A 26,818-nucleotide genomic window follows, 5' to 3' on the forward strand; every position below is an offset into this window, starting at 1 on the left:
ACAGTTTGTAGCCTTTTAATAACACATTTTGTTGGACCACATACTTTAGCGTGTCGTGGCTTCCAAAAGAAAACCAAAAACATTGGCGTTACATTCTTGGAAGACGCCCTATCATACTTTTTAGGGTTTTCCCTTTGCTGCAGTGTGTTGTGTTTTTGTGCAAGTTAATGGTCTGCAGAGGCTAAAATCCCCCAACAAGCTTCACATCTTGTTACAACATTAATTCAGAATGTAAATAGAAAACATAGCCAAGTACACATTGGTTGTTCACTGTGTCCTAAGGTCGTTGTACATGAATAAGTGAAATGGGGCATGTTATCTGTGAAATACTACAACATTTCGTTTGAAGCCACGTCGTGATAATGTGACTTAAACAGATTGGATTAACATACAAAAGGACCATTATGAACTTTTAACAATATGCGGGCGTCACAATCAAATCATCTGACGTGGCATTTGCGTTAACCCTATGCCAATTAAAAATAAAGACCTGGCTATTATCATATTATTGGACTATGTTCTCTTCAGGCGTAAAGAAAATAATTACTAACCAAATGTTCATAACGAGCAACTGTTGGGGGGTGTAATGACTCCCGCACCTTCACCAAGAGTAGGGAATTAATTAGCTGGCAGGGCAGTAATGGCCTTGGCATTTATGAACTGCCGCCCGGAAATCTGGCTCAGCGCCCGTGTGACATTTAGTTTTGGTGCAGTGTGATGCAGCGAGGAAATAACTGGCTGTCTTGGGGCTGTTTTGGTTTTGGGCGCCTATCCTGATAACAGTGAGAGACTAGGAAATAATGGGCTCTCTAACCCATCTACTCATTTTTGTAATTACACACATTCTTCATTCATTAAACCATTAACATACTGCTGTTGGAAATATGGAGTTCATTAACAAAGTAAAACATATCCATTTTGTTTAGTCTATGAAATGTCAAAGAGGGAATGTATTCGGTCTGATTGTTGAGCTACTTTGAAAACACTTCCTGAGGTGCAGACAGAAAACTAAGACCATTGTTTCCAATCTTATGTGGGCTTGACATGCTGTTAAGTAGCTGTGGTAAAATCTACCATTCTTATGCATAAGCTAACCAATCAGAGCAGACTGGGCTCTGGTTTCAGACAGAGGGTGAAAAGAGGTGCTGCAGCACAGGCAGTATGAGAAGAGCTTTTTGAACATTAAAGCATGGAGACATGTAGAGACACTACATACTGATATACACCTGAACATCAGCAGGAGAGGACTCTTTAAAGTAGAGACACTACATACTGATATACACCTGAACATCAGCAGGAGAGGACTCTTTAAAGTAGAGACACTAAATACTGATATACACCTGAACATCAGCAGGAGAGGACTCTTTAAAGTAGAGACACTACATACTGATATACACCTGAACATCAGCAGGAGAGGACTCTTTAAAGTAGAGACACTACATACTGATATACACCTGAACATCAACAGGAGAGGACTCTTTAAAGTAGAGACACTACATACTGATATACACCTGAACATCAGCAGGAGAGGACTCTTTAAAGTAGAGACACTACATACTGATATACACCTGGAAATGTACATATGTCCTCTTTTAACCCATCTAAGCCGTTGGGTAACCTAGAATACTAAATGCTACCAAGGCATTATCATCCAATGGCAGTGTTGGACTTCATGTCTCTGCGGCTGAATATAAACAACTTCCTGCAAACCAAACATCTTGTGGAAAGCTTTCCCAGAAGACTGTGATAGCAGATTAATGACCGTGGTTTTGAAATGACATGTTCAACAAAGTGGTGAAACGTTGCCCACATACATGTTGGCCACAAAATGTATATTAACTGATATCTAAGGCAGAAAATGAGAATGGCTGAACACAAACTAGATGTGTTCATCAAAGCAGGGAACAGAGCTGGAGCGCGGCCGCTAAAATACACGTTTGGATTTGAACTTTGTAACTACGATCAAGAGTATTCATAACAAGCTTTTATTAAATTCTCTAAAGCTTAAAAACCATTGAAAGTAAATGACTCAATGGCTAGCTTTCATGTCCATGGCTCTGTGAGGTAGTAATGACTTTTCTTTGATGCTAAAGTAGCAAAGCATATAGGAGTGCAAAGATAAAAGGACCTTAAGCATTGCAATAAACTACATTTAAAAGCATTTAGCAGGTACAACTTGAAGCCCCTTACCTCTCCTGATCCATCCTCATCTTCATCGTCTCTTCATCAGAAACCTGCGACTCCTCCGTCCTCCACTTGCTGGAACCTTTCCGATCCAACTTTTCTCCCGGCCGTTCGTCCTTACGGTGTTTCCCAAACCTGGAATACAACAATGAATTGTCTATTGGTATTTTGATGACACTGTGCTGGAAGGTTTTACAAGATTATATAACTTTGATGTCGTTGAAATAAGATAATTCCTTCCAATTTACTGATCAATTTCCTCAAAGGGTCAAGAAATGGATCAGATTGAGTTCACGGAACATTTTCAAGGAAATATCTTCACCAATTATTATATATTGTTATTATAAATCTATTGGGACTTACAATAAACCAGTAGGTACCTTATCAAAATCTTAAAGGGGACCTATCATGCAAAATGCACTTTTGTACGTCTTTTCTACATGAATATGTGTCCCCGGTGTTCCAGGGAACTCACCAAGTGTCAGAAAACACAACCCTCTCTATTTTCCTCCATACCCAAATCTCTAAAAAAGGGGCTGCAACGGATCTGATAAAAACTGATCCAGATTTGAACACTGTCCTGACGTCAGGACGGTGGCGCTACGGCTATTGGGCCAACTCCACCAATCAGGAGGAGACAGCCACGGCCATTGCCGTTCGAAAGCGCTGGAGACGCTGTAGTACATATGCCAGGCCTGTAGATGGTGCTGTTCTCACAGAATCTGCCCTTGCAAAAACAGATCTAGAAATTGTCAAATTGAGCAAAATGAGGCATGGCTAAAATGCATGATCTGTTTGGTATTTTGAAAAAAAATAAGTATAAATAATAATAGTAATATTATTCAAATATAGCATGATAGGTCCACTTTAAGGTTACTCAAAATCAACTGATCACACTACAAATATTAACGTATTGAGTCACAAAATCAGGTATGAAAAAACTAATTAAGAATTTCAAAAGTACTTTTAAAAGGTTCAAAAGCAATTCAGATGGTTGAAAGTTGGGGAATGGTAAATGAAGAAGGCGTGGACGGGGCTCAGCGCGGTAATTATATTCATAGGGAGGGAGCGGCGCTTAACGAAATAGGAGCCATTGCTGAGATATTTCAGCTTGATTGACTCGGTATAAAGCTGCCGCCTGTTGAAGAAATGACTTTTGGCACCGTGCTCGTTTCCACAATGAACCTCCGTGATTATTCACAGGGAAATTGGTCCGCAGAGAATATCTACAACTTCTAAACGCCGCGACGAACCAAAGAGGTTTGTGTGTGTGTGTGTGTGTGTGTGTGTGTGTGTGTGTGTGTGTGTGGGTGTGTGGGTGTGTTAATGAAAGAGACAGAAGACAGTGAAGAAAAATTGAACACGCTTAAGAGAAACTCAATGAATGAAACATTAAGAACCAAAAACTAAACTACGGGGAAGAATACAAAGACAACCTCAAGAGGTGTGTGTGTGTGTGTGTGTGTGTGTGTGTGTGTGTGTGTGGTGTGTGTGTGTGTGTGTGTGTGTGTGTGTGTGTGAGTGTGTGTGTGTGTGTGTGTGTGTGTGTTACTTCAGCCCCATCTAAGTCAAACCAAAGAAGTGGAAGTCCCAACAGTGAGTGTGTTTAACCTCATACCATTTCACCACTTTTCTAGAGGGGTATGAGTGGGGGACAGGAGATGTTCAGGGACAGATACAAGTCAGAAGTATATGCCACATAGACGTGGTGTACGTAATCTGAAAGCTGGAAACCTGAAGATGAATCTGAGATGAAGCTCTGTGCACTGTGGCACTTTTAAAGAGGCCCTATTATGGTTTTTGGGAATGTAAATGGTCTGCAAAGGGCTGAAATCCCCCCAAATTCCATAGTTTTTGCCACAAACTGCATGGGATTAGCATAAAGTGGGTACCCATAAAAAACTATTTTGATATAACTATCATTCAGTTATCTTGAAAATGAGCGTGCCAGTCTCCCCTTATCTAAATTAAGCGTAACTTTGGATCGTTATTTAGCCTCGTTCCCGACAAGTTTGGTACCAACAGATTATTTAAAAGATACCAGTATCCATATTAAAACGGCACCTGCTAAAACCTACGAAAACAGAACAACAGCCAGTTTGTAAGAGGTTAAGAGAAAGAGAGTCAATACTTGTAAGTGAGTAAGATATATACTATGATTTGAGATGTGTTAAGTGTGCGGGATAAGTAGATGGAAAGTAATAGTAAAGAAAGTTAATTGAAAACAGAAAAAAAGCTACATTTTAATGCCATTAAGTTGATAAAAAATCCTTAATTTCAAAGTGGAATGAAGCCCAAAATAACAACAAAAAAGGAGCAGTAGCAGGACACACCCTGTTCTCCCTTGGCCCCAATGTAAAGAGAGTAAATGCTCTGAAAATGAGTAAGAAATATACCATGATTTGAAATGTGTTAATTGAAAACCAAGAAAAAGCTACATTTTAATGCCAATAAGATGATAACATATTCCTGGCTTAAAAGCACCTTATGGCGCGTTTCCACTACAGCGCGGAGCACGGTTTAAGAGGGCTGTGACGTCAGCGGCCCGTCTTTGGTTGCGTTTCCACTTGGCCTAGTACCGGCCGGCGGGTCCTAATTCACAGTTTTTCTGGCCTCATAAAATCGTGGGTCTAGGGCCAGAGACAACGAGGCTGAGTCGGGCTGAGTATGCTAAACTAGAGAGAGCATCGCTGGCAAGGGGGCTACAACTACAACAAGATGGACATATTTGACCGTGATTTAATTGTAATACACGTTTCTAAATGATGCCGAAGTAACAACATACTGATACCGGTTAGTAAAAACCATGAATGAATGCTTTGACAAGTCTGCAGACAGACGGCAGGCGAAACACCTTTTAAAATGCGTGTTTTCTAAATGGAGATTGGCTAAGCTAACGCAGTATATGCTCCGACCGTCCACACTCACAACAACGGCCTATACAGACATAAATAAAGCAGCGACTGTATTCACCATGACACAGGCAGTCTGTGGTTTGTACTTGTTTAACTTTTGTCGAGTTTCTGAACAGATATGAGGAGCTGTGAGCTTGAGTGCTAACAGCTAACGGCTGTGTTGTTTTTCTGGGGTTCTCATTGAAGATGACGTCACGGCTCCGCCTACACTGCGTTACTATAGATACTACCCCAGTTCCTAAACTGTAATGGCAATGCGCCATAAAGTGAGCCAGTCCTAACGAGGCCTAGCCATACCGAGCGGGGCCGAGCGAGGCCGTGTAGTGGAAATGCGCCATTAGTTTCAAAGTGGAATAAAGCCCACAAAAACAGCAGAAACGGGCAGTAGCAACACACCCTGTTTTTCCTTGGCCCCAATGTACACCAGGCGCGTGCCACAGACGCTTTCCAGAGCTTCAGCATCTGGTAAATCTACTAGGCCGACAGAAGACGGCTACTGCTGAATCTGGTTTTCCATCATCACATTTGCTGGTGATTTGTCTGGCCAAAGTTGATCCAACGAATAACACCTTTAAAATAACTTCTCATCATGGTAGCTTGAATGTTGAAGACACTGGCCTTGTTAATGCAACACCTCTACACCTAACTCTGGCTGGAGATATGTTGCATTTTCCCACTTTTTCTCTCTCTGTCCGCACATTTCCTGTCACTTCTCTACTTATAATCATGTCTTTGTGCAGTCAATACATTACGTGTGGTCACTAGAAGCATCTGTGGTGAACCAACAGTATTTGTTATGTGTCTTGGTAATGTGGGAATGAGCAGCTCTCAAGTTTTCAAAAGACAGGCTGAAGAAAAACCAAGAGATAGCAATGAGGAGGAGAAACCGCAGTGAGGATGGAGGGGGCTCGGAGACTGAGGTCCATTACCTGATTAATTTAACTGCGGGCGCCTGAAATGCTCGGAGTGACGGCTCTGCGTTAATGTTAAGAGCAGGAGTGATGTATCACCACGAGAGACGGTTGACACTTTCTCTCTCCACACCACTTACTTTCATTAACAGCTCCTTAAAAGACAGCCCGACTCTCCTTGTCACACACAACCATAAACACAGACACACTAAGATTTATGACTGAGTAGGAAAACTTTGAAGAGGAGACAGAGTATTAACCATGACACCGGGGCATTTAATAATCTCATATATTCCAGGCACAGTTATTGTGTGCCCGACGCCATCGATTAAGACGCTTTGACAGGTTTTTGTGGTTTGAAAAGACAACTTCCAAATGTCAAGGTTCCAGCTTATTCAATTCAGCAGAGCACCCGTGTGTCACTGCTAATCCTTTAAACCCCACGGAAAGTGAAAACAAGTCTGGTGGTTTTGTGGGTGGTTTTGTGGGTGGTGTTGGGTGGCATATTGGATAAAGCTAGCTAAAAAATCATTCAAATATGATCACAGCAAGATGGCATTGACAACAATTGCAAAAATGCCAATGATAATCAAGAAATGTCGGTCTTACCTAAAACAACTTTGAAAGAGTATAAAAAAATATTGGGGGCTAAGGTATTTCTTTTCATCTTGCCATGTCATGTTATTGGATGAAACTATTGCTTCTAAATCTCCCCCCTTAAAATGTTTAATTAATATGAAAATGTGTTGATTTGATAGCATGCTTAGCCTATATGCTATTATTTTTGTAAAACATAAGCGTGTGACATGCTAAACAAGCTAATTGTGTGTTATTTTAACCTGCTTTCATTAGCTAACTAATACGCTAATGTTATGCCTACAATGCCATCTTAGACTTATGAAAAAGTTAGGCTAGGTTGGACAAACATGGCTACCATACGCTGCATTTCATTTTAGATTTCAATGCAATATGTCCTTTGGCACCACCTTTAGGTACACTTTGTGGATTAGCTCATGGGATCTGAGAATAGCATAGCATGCTAATATGCTATTATTGTGTTAGCATGCTAAGAACATTATGAGCTAAAAATTGCATACTTAACACAAATTAGTTGACTATGCTAAATGTGTGTTATGTTAACTCGCCGCCAATAGCATACTACTATGCTAATGTTATGCTAACATTGTCATCTTAAGACTCAATCAAAGTTTAGCCAAGATGGAGAAAAAACGCAACTATACTCATGGGATCTGAGAATAGCAACGTCATTTTTTGTATTGGTACAGTATGTTACGCGCTTTATAAACTAGTGGTGGCTAGTTTTGATTGATAGGCACACATGCAATACATTATGATGCGTCCAACATTATCAGCAGTTTGTTAAGTGTGACTATAAGCATGTTATCCCATCATGCTCTGTTCTGTTCCCTCACGAATGTCCCTCCAGCCATGACACCTCCCAAAATGCAAGTGTGAGTTTCACAACGGGTCACAACGGGCCTCGCAGTGACACAACATGAAGTTTGTCACAGCGTGAGTCTTTTCTGTGTTCAGGCTTGTTCATGACGAGGACACACATACTAAAACCACTGCAAAATTAGCGCAGCCCTCTAAATTTCTGGGCATGGAGCGAGATTGTCGGTGCCAAGCTAACAGGCCGAGAGAGAGAGAGAGAGAGAGAGAGAGAGAGAGAGAGAGAGAGAGAGAGCGAGAGAGAGAGAGAGAGAGAGAGAGAGAGAGAGAGAGAGAGAGAGAGAGGAGAGAGAGAAGAGAGAGAGAGAGAGAGAGAGATGGATGGATTCAGAGTTGGCAGTGCTGCTCTTGTTGGCAAGTGGTTGATGGTAATGAAGGCTTGATTGGGACTGAGTGTGGAGGCCCTTCGAGACATGAGAGGGGTCAGGCAGATGGCAGCGCTGTTGATCAACACACACACAGGCAACTCACACAAACACATCACACACATCCTCTGACTCCTAACAGGCCGCCCACTCCTAATCCCACCCCTCCTACATGCAAACACACATCAAAGTCCCTGACACTACCCCTGCGCCACTCACTCTTTTCACACAATCTCAAACACATGACACTCATCGCGAGCTCTTGACGTTCTCTAAAGCCACTCGGGGGAAACAACTTGCTCACATCACAGTCGGTAGATTGATAGGGACGCACTTTTATACGCTTTTTTTTTTCTCCACACACACACACACACACACACACAGATTCTGTTTTATCATGACATGTCGACACAAGTGAAACATGCAAATAGAGCAATCTTTTTTTCTCTTTTAGTGACATATTTGCAGCTAAGTGCTCACTGCTGTGGTGGAGCTCCCACATATCACCTGTCAATCAAACAATGTGGGTGTTACAAAAAAAACCTGCTTATCTTTGGATGTTGTGTTAAATCAGTTTTTTGAGCGTCTGAATGTGCTGCTCTCTAGATTTGTTTATGTTTAAGTGTGATGTGTCATAATAAACCCAGAAGGCTAAATACAAGCTGATTAATACAGTAGTCCTATCTCAAGTAATTGTCTGGAAGCCCATTTTTTTCCCACTGAAAGGGAACAATTACCCTGGAAGTCGTTAAAATTAACACAATAATATGTCATTATTTGGACTCATTATGTCATGATCTTATTATTTTGACTCAGCATCTTAGCATTTTGACTTACTATGTCATTATTACAACACGGTATCTCATTTATTTGACTCAGAATCGTATTATTTTCACGACTTAGTATCTTAGTATTTTGAATTTTCTCATTGATTTGACTAAGTATCTCGTTATTTTTGACTTAGTAGCTTAGTAATATGACTTATTATTTCAATTATGTGACTTTTTATCTCATTATTTAGACTTAGTATCTTTGTATTTTCTCATTAATTTGACTTAGTATCTTCGTATTTAGATTTTTGATCTCATTATTTTGATTTACTATCTCATTATTTTGACTTAGTAGCTTAGTATTTTGACTTATTTCAATTATGTGACTTTTATCTCATTATTTTTGATTTTATATTTTGAATTTTCTCATTAATTTGACTTAGTGTCTTAGTATTTTGACTTCTTATCTCATTATTTTGACTTCTAATCACATTATTTTGACTTAGTATCTTAGTATTTTGACTTATTCAAATGATGTAAACCTTGACATAGTTAGTCAAAGCTACAGGTTGTTGTGACAGAAATAGTCTTCCATACTTTTCACCTCCTTGTTCAAGAGGAGTTTCTGTGCTTAAAATCTGCCTCACATCGTGTTCAGAGGAGCAAAAGTTGACTTTAGTGGATTATTCCTTGACGTTGAGTGTGTGTGAGATCAAGACTAGACATACAGATGGAGGGAATATATCTCACATCATTATTTCGGAGCACACAGATGTCTGCCAGTAAACACTGGGCGCTGATCAAAAGAGTTTTAATGGAGCGGATCTTATGTGGCCAATATTAAGCCAATCAGGATGAAATCACTGACAGCGCTCAACGATTGTCAGGGAGGAGAGGAGAGAAAAACGGGATTTAAGTGTGTGTGAAGAGGACAGAGAAGTGTGTGTCTGTTCTTGACCAAATGATAAGTGTGTGTGTGTGTGTGTAAAGAGTGGATTTGTGATTTAAATATTTCTGCCTCCCAAAAGTCTCTGCTCCTGTAGTTTTACCCTGGTTTCATCTGAAGCGATTCCACCTGTCTGACTCCAACCCTTAGGAGGCTCCTGAGGGCCAAACAGCTTCATTTGAGCTCCTAACAGCCCAGTCTATTGCTCTTATTCACAAACAATGTTTCTTCCTTCACCCCTTTGTCCAAAGTAGACACTCATTTACCGCTCCCGCTTTTCCTACTTTGCGTATAACACCTTTGTTTCTGAAGAAAGTCTTTAGTATGTGTATTTAACGGTTATGCCACGGTTACATATGCCATAAAAGTGCTGTGAATATGAATTTAGAGGTTGTGTTTTTCTAAAAATGAATGCTAATGTCATGGTTATACATGACTCTTACTGGTTAAACAACTGATTCAGGTATTAGTTGAAGAAAATGTGATTTTAAAAGTGAACTCTTTATTTAGGGATTTTTTTTTATTTCAAAATTGACAATAAAAGAGAGCAATCATTTGACAAAAATAATATTAAAGGTGGGGTAGGTAATTTTGGAGAAACCAGCTCGAGTGCGCGAGAATTTGAAAATACACAACCGGAGAAAATCTGCCACTTCCTTACAGAGCTCCTCCTCCAACACACACGAACGCGCACATGACCAATGAGGGCACGAGATAAGTTTGTGCACAGATGGAAGGCTGACAGGCAGGTAGGCCATCCAGTTATTTTAGCCGGGCCGGCTCAAATGATTGGTCGTACTTTTTACAGTACTACGGCTTCCACAGATGATATTTTTGTATGGATTTTTTGTCAAAGCACTTAAGATATTCATTGCTATCGGGATGTTAAGAGCATTCCATGGAATATAACAAAAAGTGTATCTCGAGCCGGTTTCTCAAACTTACCTACCCCACCTTTAATTTAAGGTCCAATTTCTAGCTTTTTCTGGGGCTAGTAGTTGTCTTCTTGTGACCTTTTCTAGGTATTTTATTTAATATGAATAGAGGTATATAAATAATATTATCTACTGAGCTGAAAGCCGAAAGATAAAACCCGTAAATGGTCCTTGAGTTAATTTCTTTTTTAAAGAAAGGTCAAGAATAAACCTTAACACTATTTTATTTGTATTTAACCTTTATTTAACCAGATAAAAACATTGAGATACAATCTCATTTACAATGCTGACCTGGCCAAGAAGGCAGCACCGTTACACGTTCTTACACATAACACAGACTTAATTGGACATTAGTTAAAAATAGGTTTAACCCAAATGCACTTCCTCTCAGTGGTGAAATCCTCCTACAGGTCATCTTATCCAGGTCTTTCTGTCTCGAACAATACCTTTTTGTTATTCCTCCACTACCTATTCCACCAAACTGTACCCCCCCCCCCCCCCCCTCTATATGTTCTGTCTCTGTGGGGCTCATTACCTTCCTCTGTCAGACTAGAGTCACTGTGTTTCCTCCCCTGTCACCGCCACTTTGGCTAATATGATATACGGTTATATTACTTTTCGACCCCAGAGGCTTCCCGACCAATCAGAGGGAGGCAGGGCAGGTAAAGTGACCTTGACACCTGTGGTAATGGGGATGGAGAGAGGTGAGGAAGACTACACACTGATGGGGGGGGGGGGGGGTGTGTGTGCAGTAGTCAGTTTATCTTTTAAGGATTGTTTGACGGGTAAAATGTTAGCGGCTGCAGAGAGAGAAGAATTCATAACCGGGGAAATAAACCGTGAAAGGTCAAGTTGTTGGGAGTCTAATTAGAGTTTCCTCTCATGAACGTGTTGTAGGACCAGATCTCAGACTCCGAAGCTTCCCAAACGTGTGGTTAAATGTTTTTAAACCTAAAGAGAATAACGAGTTGTCCATGAGTTAACACACCTGGATAGTTAAGGCTCTCTTTTTCCCACAGGAGGATAAAACACACTCACAAAGGATGACTCAGCTGTTTGCAGTAGATATCGATCAGTGTGTCTCGCACAGCTGCACTGATATTGAACACATCTCGCCCCTAATCTCTGATTCAGAGCACACGTTAGCATAGTTTAGGAAAGTATTGTGCTAACATCGTGCAATGGGTAGATAATAAAACAGCGAAAGTGAACTGATCTGTCCGCAACACAATGCAACACAAGATAAGCTGTGAACACTACTTATGACTCTGTGTTCTAACGCTGGTACCAGTAGATTATATATTTAAGTCCTTTAGATAACAACAAAGGAGTGTGTGGGAGGGAACTTTTGGGATGTTAGCCTTTGCATACCGCATGCAAAAATACTAAACACCACACGACAGGAAAGGGAAAACCCCAAAAAGCATGATAGGGCCCCTTTAATGTAATAATGTGTTGCTGTTACACTATGTCTTCATTTTTTCAAGGTTTCTTGTAAAGCACTTAAAATAAGTCAAAACGTGCTATAAAAAAAATTGAGAGAGAGACTTGATGCACAAGACTGTTATGTTATTATTGGTGTATATTTCAAAAAGCCCAATTACAATGTTGAAGGAAATACCTGTAGAATGTAATTACATTGATTAAAGTTCACTTATTATCTATCCATCCATCCATCCATCCATCCATCCATCCATCCATCCATCCATCCATCCATCCATCCATCCGACTATCTATCCATCCATCCATCCATCCATCCGACTATCTATCTATCCATCCATCTATCCATCCATCCATCCATCCATCCATCCATCCATCTATCCATCCGACTATCTATCCATCCATCCATCCATCCATCCGACTATCTATCCATCCATCCATCCATCTATCCATCCATCCATCCATCCGACTATCTATCCATCCATCCATCCATCCATCCGACTATCTATCCATCCATCCATCCATCCATCCATCCATCCATCTATCCATCCGACTATCTATCCATCCATCCATCCATCCATCCGACTATCTATCCATCCATCCATCCATCCATCCATCCATCCATCCATCCGACTATCTATCTATCCATCCATCCATCCATCCATCCGACTATCTATCTATCCATCCATCCATCTATCCATCCGACTATCTATCCATCCATCCATGCATCTATCCATCCATCTATCCATCCATCCATCCATGCATCTATCCATCCATCCATCCATCCATCCATCCATCCATCCATCCATCCGACTATCTATCCATCCATCCATCCATCCATCCATCCATCCATCCATCCATCCGACTATCTATCCATCCATCCATCCATCCATCCATCCATCCATCCATCCATCCATCCATCTATCCATCCATCCATCCATCCATCCATCCATCCGACTATCTATCCATCCATCCATCCATCCATCCATGCATCTATCCATCCATCCATCCATCCATCCATCCATCCATCCATCCATCTATCTATCTTTGTAACAGTCTGATTTGGCAAGTTATTTTCCCCACGTCTCTGCAGTCTCACCTGAACATGTCTCCGAGTCCTTTCAGCATGCCCTTCTTGGCCTTCCCCTTGTCTTTGTCTTTCTCCTTCCCTCCCTCCGGCTTCTTCTTCTCCTTCCCCGTCTTGTCTTTGTCTTTCTTCTTCTCCTCTTTGGTGCGATTGGTGCCGTTGACGAGGGGTTTCTCGGAGCCGGACAGCGGGGTCAGATCGGCCACCGTGGACACCGAGTCCCTCCCCGAGCGAGAACTCTCCTCCGTGTCCTCCTCCACTGCAGGAAATATACAAGAAGAAGAAGAAGAGGGCCACAGAAAGACACATGGGGAGAATGGAGAACATATTATTATATTTAAAGGGGACCTATTGTGCAAAATCCACTTCTTCATGTCTCTTCTACATCAACATGTGTCCCCTCTTCTTCATGTCTCTTCTACATCAACATGTGTCCCCTCTTCTTCATGTCTCTTCTTCATCAACATGTGTCCCCTCTTCTTCATGTCTCTTCTACATCAACATGTGTCCCCTCTTCTTCATGTCTCTTCTACATCAACATGTGTCCCCTCTTCTTCATGTCTCTTCTACATCAACATGTGTCCCCTCTTCTTCATGTCTCTTCTTCATCAACATGTGTCCCCTCTTCTTCATGTCTCTTCTACATCAACATGTGTCCCCTCTGTGTAAAGAGACTCTGAAAGTTTCAGGAACAAAGATTCTCTCTCTTTTTGTCCTGATCCATTTCTATAAAAACCTGTCTGAAAATGAGCTGATCAGATTTTGGCCACTTGATGATGTCATAACGATGTTCTGGCTTGTGTAACCATTAGCCAATCAGCAACCAAGGTAACCCCCCCCCCCCCCCCCACCTTATCACCTGAATCTCCTCCTAGAGCACCATTGAGTTCTTTTTAACCAAATGTCTCTCAGAGGGGCGTGGGGAGGGGCTCCTTATTTTCATCTAAAGTAACAGACAAGAGAATCAGCACTTTGGAAACAGGGCTGAAACAGAGGGGATTATGGGATGCTGCAATGATCTGTTTGGTGTTTCAGCCAATCAGAGACATGTTCTGTATATATCTGAGACCTGTAATATTGATGAAAAACAGTATATTAGGGGGCCTTTAAGTCATTTAAAGTAGCACTCATACAGGAATCCATGAGCCTAATAATGAACATCTGCAAGCCCCATGAATATGCAATGATGTCTCCTCAATGCACAAAGAGGCTTAGTATAATTCAATTTCATATAACAGATAGTAATCTTTAGAGACCATTAGACACTGACTGGTTTAAAATGAACAAAAGCAACACATGGATTATTATGTGACGTATAATAGCATGCTACTCTGACAAAATATGAGATCCAGCATCAGATTATTTGGGCCATAGAGTTCAACTCTTAAAATAATTTGTTTTTAATAATGTGAGATTTATATGAGCACACTGCCGTCTCGTGTCCAATCCTTAATTGATTTTTATGAGGGTATGACATTTGAAAAGCTGAAAAAGGAAAATAGACTGAAGGAGAAAATAATCTGGAGCAAGTTGGCATTGTGGGGTGTTTTGTTGTTGGAAGCTTTTCCACACAAAAAATGTGCGGTTCTTACATTCATTTTGTATTGAGGTAGCCATATAACTATTATCCTAATAAACTTGTATTTGCGTGTCATTCACATTTACTTAAACATTTCAATAACATCAATTTTTAGCCTTAAAAGAAAGCACTTAATAGAAAATAAAGGAAATACTAACAATAGGTGGGTATGAATGTATTAATGTGTGACAGTTTAATGGGCGTCCAATTACCCGACGATATGCTAGTATATTACAGATCTTCACTGATTCTCCCACCTCCCTCATATTGACAGTATGATACATTTGACATTAGCCCGTATCATCCTGAGTCAGCGATACGCCATTGCCAGAAGCAGTGATACAATCAGCTGCAAGACATATTGAGCATTAGTCAAAATGCTGTCACGCCCATGCATTAGTGTGGAAGCAACATCCACGTTAAAGGTTTCCATATCAATTCATGGTTGTTGTGTTAGTTTCATCCCATACATAATGCAATGTCATTGGAGAAACATTTCATATTTCAGACACGTTCAACAAGGTATAGAAGGACAGAGATGAAGGAAAAATGACAGGACTCTTAACTACTGATGGATATGAAACCAATATGGCTGCCGTGTATTTCCTGTTTACTGTCGGTAGGAATAGTCCAGTCTTAAATGACTCCATTTCATGTCAAAGTGCTGTTTTGAAAATGTAAGCTACAGAAGTATTATCAGTAATATGTACCAAGTGTATATCAAACGTAAAAGTTTGCAAAATATATATTCTTTGACAGTTTTATGAAATATTATTTATCAGTGTTTATCACGGACAAATAATATTGTCTTAATGGGATAGTTGGTACATGTTAAGCCATTTCCAATACTTGTAATATGTTGGGTAGATCCTATTAGCATATCCTATGTGTTTACATGTAAACATCAACTTTTTACTATGAGAGTAAATGTAATGGAGTAAAAATTATGATATTCAGCTTCAAAATGTAGTAGAAATATCCAACATGTCAAAATAGAGTACATTACTTCATAAAATGTACTTAGTTATCTTACATATCTCAACAAATCATATTGTCTTAATGGGATAGTTGGTACATGTTAAGCCATTTCCCATACTTTGAACAATGTGTAGATCCTATTAGCATATCCTATGTGTTCACATAGCTATGTACACATGACAATAAAAGCCTTGAATCTTGAATTTTGACTCTGAGTTTTCTTACGTGTCTCCATGCCCTCGTCGTCTTCCTCCGGAGGCGCCGGGCGGTCGTAGGATTTGTCGATGGCGGCTCTGAAGCTCTCGTTGCAGCCCCGCCCCCTTATGATTCGGGGGCGTGGCCTATGGAAGGGGACGTCCCCATTCAGGGTTGCCTCGGCAACAGCCGTCTGAAGGCTTTCCAGAGAGCTGGACTTCTTCAGGCCGAGCGACGGTCCCACGTCCTTCGTGGAGGAACCTGAAGGGAAGAGACAGACGATTGTACTGGAGGAAAGTAATGGTGGTGATAGCTTATTACTGCATACTGTAGTATCACATGACTAGGTGTTTTGGTGCGCTCCGTTTTGTCTTATTTTGTGCGTTAATTCAGTGTTTACATACAGTACATCAAACTCTTTCAACAGGGAAGAGCTTTTCTTAAAATAGTTCTCCATCTGTATTTTTTATTTTTGTTTCACTTTTATGTATGCACCACGACACCAAGTCAAATTCCTCGTACGTGTCAACCTATCTGGTGATACACCTGATTCTGATTTCTATTCTACACTTATTTCTGGATTCCTATTCATTTCAAAAGGGTGCAAAGTGCAAAACTACTTTTCCTTAAACAAATATCACAGGGGGGATGGAGCAGTACTACTAGCTAAATGTAAGAGCCCAATACAAAACAAATGTCTTTTTTCCACAGTATATTATTATTATTCAATATTATATAATCCTATTTTTATCACCAACTAAAATACATCAGAGACAGATGATTGTACTGGAGGAAAGTAATGGTGGTGCATACTGTAGTGTCACATTACTACATTTCTATACTACACTTATTTCTGGATTCCTATTCATTTCAAAAGGTTGCAAATCAATGTTTCTTTAAAAACATATCACTTGGGGGATGGAGCAGAAATGTGATGGGGGGGGGGGGGGGAGACAGACGATTGTACTATTTTTTAAAAGTTTTTTCAGGACTCCACGTGGTCTGTGTTTTGTTTTTATGTTGACCTTACATTTCTGCCTCATGTTGTTATTGTATTCATGTTTCTGTGGTCTTAATTTTAACGTTTGTTCTTTCTTGTGAAGCACTTTGTGAATTCAATTTCTGGGAAAGGTGCTATACTAAATAAAAGTATTATTATTGCTACTGGAGGAAAGTAATGGTGGTGCTACGTAGCTTAGTACTGCATAATGTAGTGTCACATTACTACATTTCTATACCACACTTATTTCTGGATTCCTATTCATTTCAAAAGACTGCAAAGGGCAAATCCTTTTTCCTTAAACAAATATCAATGGGAGGATGGAGCAGAAATATGATGTGTAGCAGTGGTTTAGCAAAAACGCTGCAAGATAGTGTTAGCAGTGGTGGATAAGTACAAGTAAAGGTCATTCATTTAAAATGTTACGTATACTTAATAAGTATTCCCAGCTAAATGTAAGAGTCCAATACAAAACAAATGTCTCTTTTCACAGTATATTATTACTATTCAATATGATATAATCCTATTTTTATCACCAACTAAAATACATGTTAGCATTTACATTTTGTAGTTGTCAAGGTGGAGCTAATTAATGATATGTTATTTAGCACTGGGTACATTATGAGTGGGGTCGCGATTTATATCATACAGGCACTTAATGTGTTTACGTAAAGAGTAACAAGTATCTGTAAGTAGGGATGGGTATCGTTAAGGTTTTAACGGTACTACTACTTTTATCGATACCGCTTATCGGTCCGGTCTTTTAACGGTACTCTTATCGGTTCTTTTGGAGAAAAAAATTAGGTAAACTAACTATAGTTAGTTAATACACTAACTGTATGTCAGGGACTACGGATGGAAATGAGCTCAAAGCTAAAATCCGGCATATTTACACTTGAAGCATTATTTGTCTAAAGTGTTCATTAATGTGCATTGTCCCTATTCAAATAAACGATTAAATGAAAATTAACAAATTGTGAACAAAACTAACATTGCTTTTTATTTAAATGAAATACATAATATTTCACATCACCAGAAACAACAACGTTTTAACAAATCATATTAAATAATCTGATGACAGAACTGTGAACAGAATGGCTGAAACTTTAACAAACTAAATAACTCAGTTCCCTCTAATCATTAACCCATGTGTGAATCATTGAGTTAGCTCCGTGTGTTGCTGCTAGCATACATAACACCTGACGTGGAGACGTTACTCGTGGATGGGGCTACAGAGCTACTAGAGAGACAGTCGAACCCGGTGCATTTCTCCATCTGAATGTGGTGCACTTTTGCTAAATGTTTAGACAAATTGCTCGTGTTACCGCCCTTACATGCTAAACTCTTATTGCACTTTAGGCAACGAGCGAGACGGGTAAAGTTTAACCACACCTCGGAGCGCGTTCTCTCCGCCATCTCCTCCGTGTGTGTGTGTTGCTGCATGTAGCAGCTGCGTGTGTGTAAACTGCCCCGCCCCCTCGCACACAGACGGGGGAGAGAGATCTCTCGTCTGGATTGGAGAGATCGAAAATACTAAAAATGACGCATTTTGCAGTCTTTTTGCGTATTAGAAACGGAGTTGGCGACACTAAAACTGCAATATAATGTTTGTGTAGCAATAATACACATGACATATTTTTTAGATGTCTCCAGTACCGATAAAAAGACCGATAACGTCGGAGCTTAACGGTACCACGGTCTTTAATAATTCAGCCCCGGGGCCCGTTTAATACCGGGGCTCGGTACCCATCCCTATCTGTAAGTGATACATACATGTGGTGCAGTAAAAATAACAATATTTGCCTCAAAAGTGCCATGGAGTACTGTATATGTACTGTAACTTACAATGGAAATACTTACGTAAAGTATGTCAAAAAAGTACTTGAGTAAATGTACTTAATAACATTCCACCACTGAGACTTAGAAGTATATACTACTATGGCCACAAGCATTTAATTATAGTGAAAAGTTGTCTTAATATGTGGTTTTTCATATTATTTTTGGTTTCCTGTGATATCATTATTGGATTAACACAGAGTAAAAAACAACACTCTGGATGCTCTTCTGTAATTTAACTGGCCTGCATGTATTCTATGTTTACATAACCTTCAACATATCTTGATGACATCTTTTAGTGCAGTAATAAATATCAAACTGTGTCAAGAATCAACATCATTGACCTTGGCTGTGTTACAGGATGATGTAGTGAGAGAGAGAAGCAACATTATCATGAGAGCTTTGATGCAACATGACTCAACAGGATGATTCAGGGATGGATGGAGAGGAGGACAAATCTTTTCAGAACAACCGACTAAGCAAAGTGACACAACAAGCCACTTCCTGCCAAATCAAAATGACCAGCGACTGAAGCTGTCCAAGTGTGACCTCAGTGTCATTTTAGTACTTTTTCTACGAGGTAGATTCTGGGACTTGCTCCAGCCGACCTCACAACGACCCTAAAGGTGAACGGACACTGATAATGTCATCAGCACACGCAGTAAGTGAGATAACACAGAACCAGGAAATAAACCACCTCAATCTCAGGCTGTATTCTACAGCTCTTTTTTTGTAACACATTTGAAAATGTATAAGATATTTATAGCTAAAAATGTTAAAATGTTATCCAAACCGTCTGTGACATACTGGAAACCAACCATTTGTAACTGCAGCTTGGCTAAAAAACTAACAAAAAACAACTTCTGTACGCAGCACTTAGAAAGGTTTCGCTTATTTGAAGCTAATGCTGAAACAAATTACACTATGTAACAATTCGCTCTTCTATTGGCTCACGCTCCAACACATTGTATGTGGCGAAGGGGCGGGACATCTCTAAGCAGTTGACCAATCACAACAGAGCCGGCCAGCTAACCAATCAGAGCAGACTGGGCTCTGGTTTCAGACAGAGGGTGAAAAGAGGTGCTGCAGCACAGGCAGTATGAGAAAAATAAAGAGCTTTTTGAACATTAAAGCATGGACAGGGTTCATACACTTTTTCACCAATGATTTTCAATGACTTTTCCATGACTTCTCCATGACCTTTACCTAATTTTCCATGACCAAAAACATTACTCTTTCTCAGCAGTACCACTGAATATGGTTTATTTTAACATGGAACAGGAAAATAAGGTCTGCATATGAAACATGTTGTGTCTATCTAAAACAAATCAAATAGGCTTACTAGCTTCTACACGCTAAAGCAACTCAAATCTCTCACCAGCAAAATACCTCCATGCCATTTTACGTTTCATTACTATACGATACAGTATGTATTATCATTATAGTATTACTATTTCGGCGATTAGATAAAATATAAATTATATTTGATGCAACTTTAGTTACATTTCCATGACTTTGGGAAAAATATTGTTTTCCATAACTTTTCCAGGACCTGGAATTAGCATTTTGAATTTCCATTACTTTTCCAGGTTTTTAATGACCGTAAGAACCCTGCATGGAGACATGTCCCAGGAGAGGCACTACATACAAACATGAACATTAAAATAAGCAGAATAGGGCCCCTTTAAGACTCCTTTGCCCAGTGAACATCCAAACCATCAAGCAGCTTTTTAAAAGTAATAATAAAAATATGAAATCAGTCTTCCATCTTTTGCTATGAAGGAGCATCTCTCCTCAACGAGTAAAGAAACACCTCAGAGCCTCAGAGGACCAATAAGCTACTCTGACAACAGCAGAACATATTTAAACCTGGAAACTGTTCATTTCACCGAGAAGGAGATGATCGATTGTGTGTGTTTGTGTGTGTGTGTGTAACATTCCTCCTGACTGACTACACATTTCATTACAAGATGTGCCTCCGAATGAAAATAACCATCAGCAAAATAGGAGAAACATGACAGTTTAATTAAACTAAGACTATTTGTACGGCGGTGCAGGCATAATTTCTGTTCCCATATGGCTCCCTTCACACGCTGAAGAATGTGAACGGAGAAAAATAAATGTAAGGAGATAAGGTGACGAGGAGTTAAGGTAAGTGGAAGAGCCTAATCTCCTGGGAGGTGTCACTGTAGGAGAGCAACTGTGGGAGAAGTTTGCAAAAACACTATGTCTGACAGATTAACAAGTGGTGCCAAAGGACAGTATATAACAAGAGCAAGAGAGAAACGAAAATAAGTTAGCGAGGAGAAGAACAGCATTAAAGTTGGATTGAAAGGAGGGCGAGTAAGAAAGGAGGAGAAAGAAAAAAATGTTTAATAAATGCTGAAATATATAATATTAAAAACGATATATATATTATTATTTATTAAAGGTGGGGTAGGTAATTTTGGAGAAACCAGCTCGAGTGCGCTAGGATTTGAAAATACACAGCCGGAACAAATCTGCCACTTCCTTACAAACTTACCTACCCCACCTTTAAAGGTTTGTTATATTCCATGGAATGCTCTTAACATCCCGATAGCAAGTGCTTTGACAAAAAATCCATTAAATAATGTCATCTGTGGAAGCCGTAGTACTGTAAAAAGCACAACCAATCATTTGAGCCGGCCCGGCTAAAATAACTGGATGGCCTACCTGCCTGTCAGCCTTCCATCTGTGCACAAACTTATCTCGTGCCCTCATTGGTCATGTGCGCGTTCGTGTGTGTTGGAGGAGGGGCTCTGTAAGGAAGTGGCAGATTTTCTCCGGCTGTGTATTTTCAAATTCTAGCGATCTCGAGCCGGTTTCTCAAACTTACCTACCCCACCTTTAATGTAGGATTTATGTATGCATCTATATGTGTTTATACAATTTTTCCTATTTATTATTATTATTAGATTTATTTATTTAATTCATGTAAAAATAATATATACATTTTCTTTGTTTTATTTAATTTATACTGCATATGAATAAATTAGTTTGCATTTTGAGCAATACATAACAAGTAAAATTAGTTTTTACTCCCGTTTAAGAAACTTTCCCTAAAGGCTAAAATGCCAATACATTTCTGTATACACATATGTGTGTGTTCAGTAGGGGCAAAGGGACCTATTTTAGCCATATTATGATAACTGTATTACATCATTAATTAAGGTAACATCTGTTGACATTTATTCAAAGGGACCTGCCAATGTGGTAGAATAATCTCAAGCCTGGAAACAAAATTAAAAACTATTGCCAAGCCTCTTGTTTACAGAGAGACTGACTGAAAAAATTATAAAAACTGAGAGAAAGAAAAGTGGAAAATTGAATAAATGCAGAGTGAACAAGCGGGTGGAACCTCCCATTCATCCTCATCAGTGTGTCCTGTTCCCTGAACGTCTCACTGAGAGCGGCTGATAGGCTCTTGACGCTGCACACACACTTCACGCTGCACACACACTTTACGCTGCACACACATACTTTATTTAAAGGCTTCACCACAGTCACACTCCAGCGCCTGAAAACAGGATCATTTACACTGCGCTGGAGATCTGACAAATGGCATTTACTCACAAACACCAAAAACACATTTTGTTTTCAAAAGACTTGTAATGTACTTATTCATTCGTGTTTATAATAATCTATATTTGTATCTGTATGTATGTAGGGTTAGCAACATAGTTTAACCTTATCTAATTGTTGTTTAGAAATCAGACATCCTATATTTGTCTCAAAGGGGGAATTGTCACGTACAAATATATTTATTAAATATGTATTTATTTTAGTAAGAAGAATGTATCGAAAAGTTTTGTTACAGTATTAGGTCGATTTTTTTTGTATTGACACTGTTACTTACATATTTACTCTTATTTATATTGTTATTATCCTTATCTCAACTCTTATCTGTCCTGAGTTTCAATCGTATTGCTGTTGTTCCTTTGACATCTGGGTTTTCCTGAGGGGATTAATAAAGGATTATGTTATTGTGTCGTAGCTTATTGTATACTATTTTATTTGATCTTATCCTATCTAATCGTACTCTATTGTATAGATTATCATATTATCTTTTAGAATCGTATTGTATCAAAATGTATCGTATAGTGTCTAACCTTACAAATCGTATCGTATTGCATTGTATCACATTGTATCGCGTTGTATCGAATTGTATCACATTGTATCGTGTTGGATTGCGTTGTATCGAATTGTATCGCATTGTATTGCGTTGTATCGCATTGTATCGCATTTAATCGCAGTGTATCGCAGTGTATCACATTGCAACGCATTGTATCGCATTGAATCGCATTGTTTCGCATTGTACCGTATTGTATCGCATATGTATCGCGTTGTATCAAATATGTATCGCATTGCATCGCATTGTATTGCATTGTATTGCGTTGTATCGAATTGTATCACATTGTATCACATTGTATCGCATTGTATCGCATTGTATCGCATTGTATCGCATGTAATCTTATCTTATCTTATAGAATCGTAATGTATCGTATCCAACCATATCGTATCTAATCTTTTCAAATCTTATTGCATAATATAGCATCATAACAACCTAGTGAGGAGGTTTTGTGACACACACTGTCCAAAAATATGCCATAAAATACTTTAAAAATAAAGTTCTCGCCTTTTTGCATATCTTTTCTGACATCAATGGTATTAAATCATGTCAGGCAAAACGGCACACATACTGTATACAGTCGTACAGTCTCTGACGGACATTTTAAAATGGATTATTTAAAATTTGGTCAGTGAGTTCTGAGTAATCTTTGTCAGTGTGTTTGTTCAGAGAGACAGATACAGATGATCCCACCAAGTTAAGCAGTGTTGGCTTACAATAACAAACACAGAGCGTCCGTGTAGCGGCTGAAACGAGCAGAGGTCAGACTGGAGATATTGATTCAGAGAGGAGAAAGGAAATCTCCATTTTATTCAAGCTGCCTCTGACACCTCTATATGTGAAGAGTCAGATGGTGAAATAGCAGTTATATAGAGCCTTTCAATTCTTAACATATTTCCTGTTATCTGAAACCCAGGATGTGTACATTCTCGGTAACGCTAACATACTAATCCACATAACAAAACATAATCCTGTTTTAGGATTAGAGTATTATTACCTCTAGGAAAAACGTCCTTCTTCCCACAATTCATTTAAAATGGGATGAGCAGCAGGGTGCTTCTTCACAGGTATTAAAGGTCCCCTTTTTTTTTCATCAATATATTATAGGTCTCAGATATATACAGATATATTCCTGAAACTGTCAGAGTCTCTTTACACAGAGGGGACACATGTTGATGTAGAAGAGACATGAAGAAGTGGATTTTGCATTATAGGTGACCTTTAAATGGGATCGGCAACAGGACGCTTCTTCACAGGTCTTAATACATGTCTAGAAACAATCTGCATTAAGTTGTGGATACTGCCAACAGTCCTGCATTGTCCTCCATCACTGAAGTGTCTTCATCCAACATGTGGCCAAAGCCTGTGTCAATAAAGCTCTCAGCCAATCACAGCTCAGGATTCAATGTCTACTTTATCCCGCCTCTCAGAGGTGTCACTGTCTTTGGTTTCGGCAGGATGGTTGTGTTTTGGCTTGGGGAAATGGACCATGGATCATTTATACTTACAGGGGGTTAGGGTTTGTTAAAATGCTGGTAAGGGGACACCAGGGGGGCCACAAAGTGAAAATAAACCCCGGACACTTAAGACAACAGGGTAAATCTATTAGCAGCCGTCATTAAGGGAATTGAGAGGGTATTGGATTCCAAAAAGGAAAACATATCTTCTTCACACTTAACATCTAGCTTAACAAATATATTATACATCAGTATTTTTACCCTAGAACCCTGCAGATGTAACGACTACATTTTAGATTTTCAAAGTAAAACTAGATCACTGATTCAGACAAAACAATGGTGCTTGAAGGATGCGTATTTTGTAAATTGTTTAATTGTATATATATATATATATATATCTCTAATATGTTTTAATGCATGCTTCTTGGGTAATATTAAGCTGTCTTTGGCTCTTTTCTTGTTGTAACAAATGCAACTTTCCCCTCTGTTGGACGAATAAAGTATAATAATAAATATTCTGATTCTGAACATTTTAGGCAACTGCACATTTTTTTAAGAGTTTGACGATGAAACTATATCCTATGAAGTGTCAGACGGAAAGGAAGTCATTACAGGTCTGAATAACTGGTCAGAATATTGCAGAAAATACTCATATGAATCCTCTTTCTAACTGTCATATGCTTTTATTTTGAAATACACTGACAAACTACCTATTCTGTCACTAATACCCCATTCACACCAACGGTGTTTCAGGGCCGGTTCGGAGCTGGAGCTTGAAAAGCACCGGGTTTTCCTGTTCACACCGCAGCGGAGCAGCCTCTAAGCTCCGGAATCCGGTTCGTTTCGAGCACCAAAAAGTTGTCCGTCTAGAAGCAAGAACCGCATACGTCACGCTTACGTCGGAGGGGGGCGAGATTAACCTGAGCTAACACTTAAGGCGAGTACGGCAAATAAAAGTTGTAACCAGCAGTAGTGCTGAGCAAAGTGACTAGAACGCAACCACACACTTGTAAAAAAAAAAAACACGCTTTATAAAGTCAGGCAACACTAACCAGGCTTCGTGTGATTCTGTTTATTTGTACCTTACTTTGACCATCCGTTCGCTGTTATTGATCATTTTGGAGAGCAGGCAGACGTTTGTTATTATAGCAGCTATCGGATGGAATCAATACATGGGCTGCACAGGTTGTCATGTCCGACTATCACAAGTAGAATCATAATGAAAAATACGCCGGTAAAATGTGCCTGTAGAAAACGGCTTAGCAAGTAGTCAGTTTAGCTTCGGTTGCTATGCTAACATCACCCATGTTATACCAGAGAAACTTTCATAACAGCGTTGTGATGCCAAACAGCGTCAATTCAGACTGACACACATTCACTTAAGGGGAACTGGGGATATGTATCAGCTGCTTGTGTGACAGTCAGACAGTGAATACTTTAGAGCCGTGTGAGCTAACCCGGAGCTAACGGGAGAATAAACTCCCGTGGAAGTGCAGCCACTGCAGCGGTCGCTAAATGAAACACATTAATAAACAATGAACCACGGCACTCTGGAGAAAAGTATAAGGTTGGAGAAGTCGTTATTTAATTTAATCTGGCTTCGTATGATTAAAAGCAACACGATCATCGACCCGACGCAGTCCCCGGCCCGTTGTTGTGAGGTGAGCTCCGTTGGGGAGAAACTCAGCGACGTAAACGGTGACGTCATGACGCGGCAGCACCAGTCGGGCTCTGAGCGGTGTGAACAGAGCGGGAGCTGAACCGAAGAACCGGTTCTGAACCAGAAAAGCTCTAGCACGGAGCTAGAACGGGAAAAGCCTTGGTGTGAAAGGGGTATTAGGTATGATGACTGGGTGGATTTCAGGATTTCTTTTGCCTGCTGAGTTGTTAACTTTTCCTAAGTGTTGTGACATTATGCAAACAAACAGCTGACTCATCTGTTGCCTCCATTTGGCAGATATACTTTATAAAATATGCAACACACAATCTCATCCTTTGCCGACTCATGATATCATAATGTGACAGAAAGTTGGAAATAATCTCTTCTCCATCTCACGGCTGCCCACACACTCTTCAACAAAACAGAATAACCAAACTAATGTAAGTCAGTCAGAGTATTGTGCGTCAGTCACTGAGACTTCACCATCAGCAGCAAACCAAATTATTTTATATATCGTACTACAAACAACACTGTATACATTTTAATAAACATATACTTTTTCTATATTGAATTACAATGTGTACATTTGTACTTTAAATTCTTACGTTTATGTTAATCACTTTATTGTGTTTAATAAACTTCTTATTTTTTGTTTATTTGATCTTTGATAGAATATTTTGTATTCAATACTTATAATACTAGCTAACACTGTACACATTGCAATAAACCTATCATAATATATCATGTGCATATTTTTACTTATTTTAATATCAATGACTTTATTTCGTTTGATTTGATCATTTTATTGCACATTTCAAATTGTACTTCTTACGTTTCTATAAATATGTTTATTTTATTATTATTCTCTTTTATTGGACATTTACTTAAACCTTACATGCTTTAATAACATTACAATTTTATTTTATTTTCGTATTGC

The 26,818-nt window shown here is 39.4% G+C and overlaps 1 protein-coding gene across 1 annotated transcript in view; it reads right to left on the reverse strand.

Moving 5' to 3' along the window:
* The window catches only part of LOC117483768 (partitioning defective 3 homolog), a gene marked incomplete in the record, with an annotated part of 336,797 nt that overhangs the window by 86,587 nt on the left and 223,392 nt on the right, over positions 1-26,818 (reverse strand). Inside the window, 3 exon segments of the mRNA XM_034132116.1 lie at positions 2,191-2,319; positions 13,039-13,285; positions 15,809-16,039. Of these exon segments, the coding sequence (XP_033988007.1) occupies positions 2,191-2,319; positions 13,039-13,285; positions 15,809-16,039 (607 nt within the window).

This window comes from Trematomus bernacchii, unplaced genomic scaffold (assembly GCF_902827165.1).
Source record: "Trematomus bernacchii unplaced genomic scaffold, fTreBer1.1, whole genome shotgun sequence".
Lineage (NCBI taxonomy): Eukaryota > Metazoa > Chordata > Actinopteri > Perciformes > Nototheniidae > Trematomus > Trematomus bernacchii.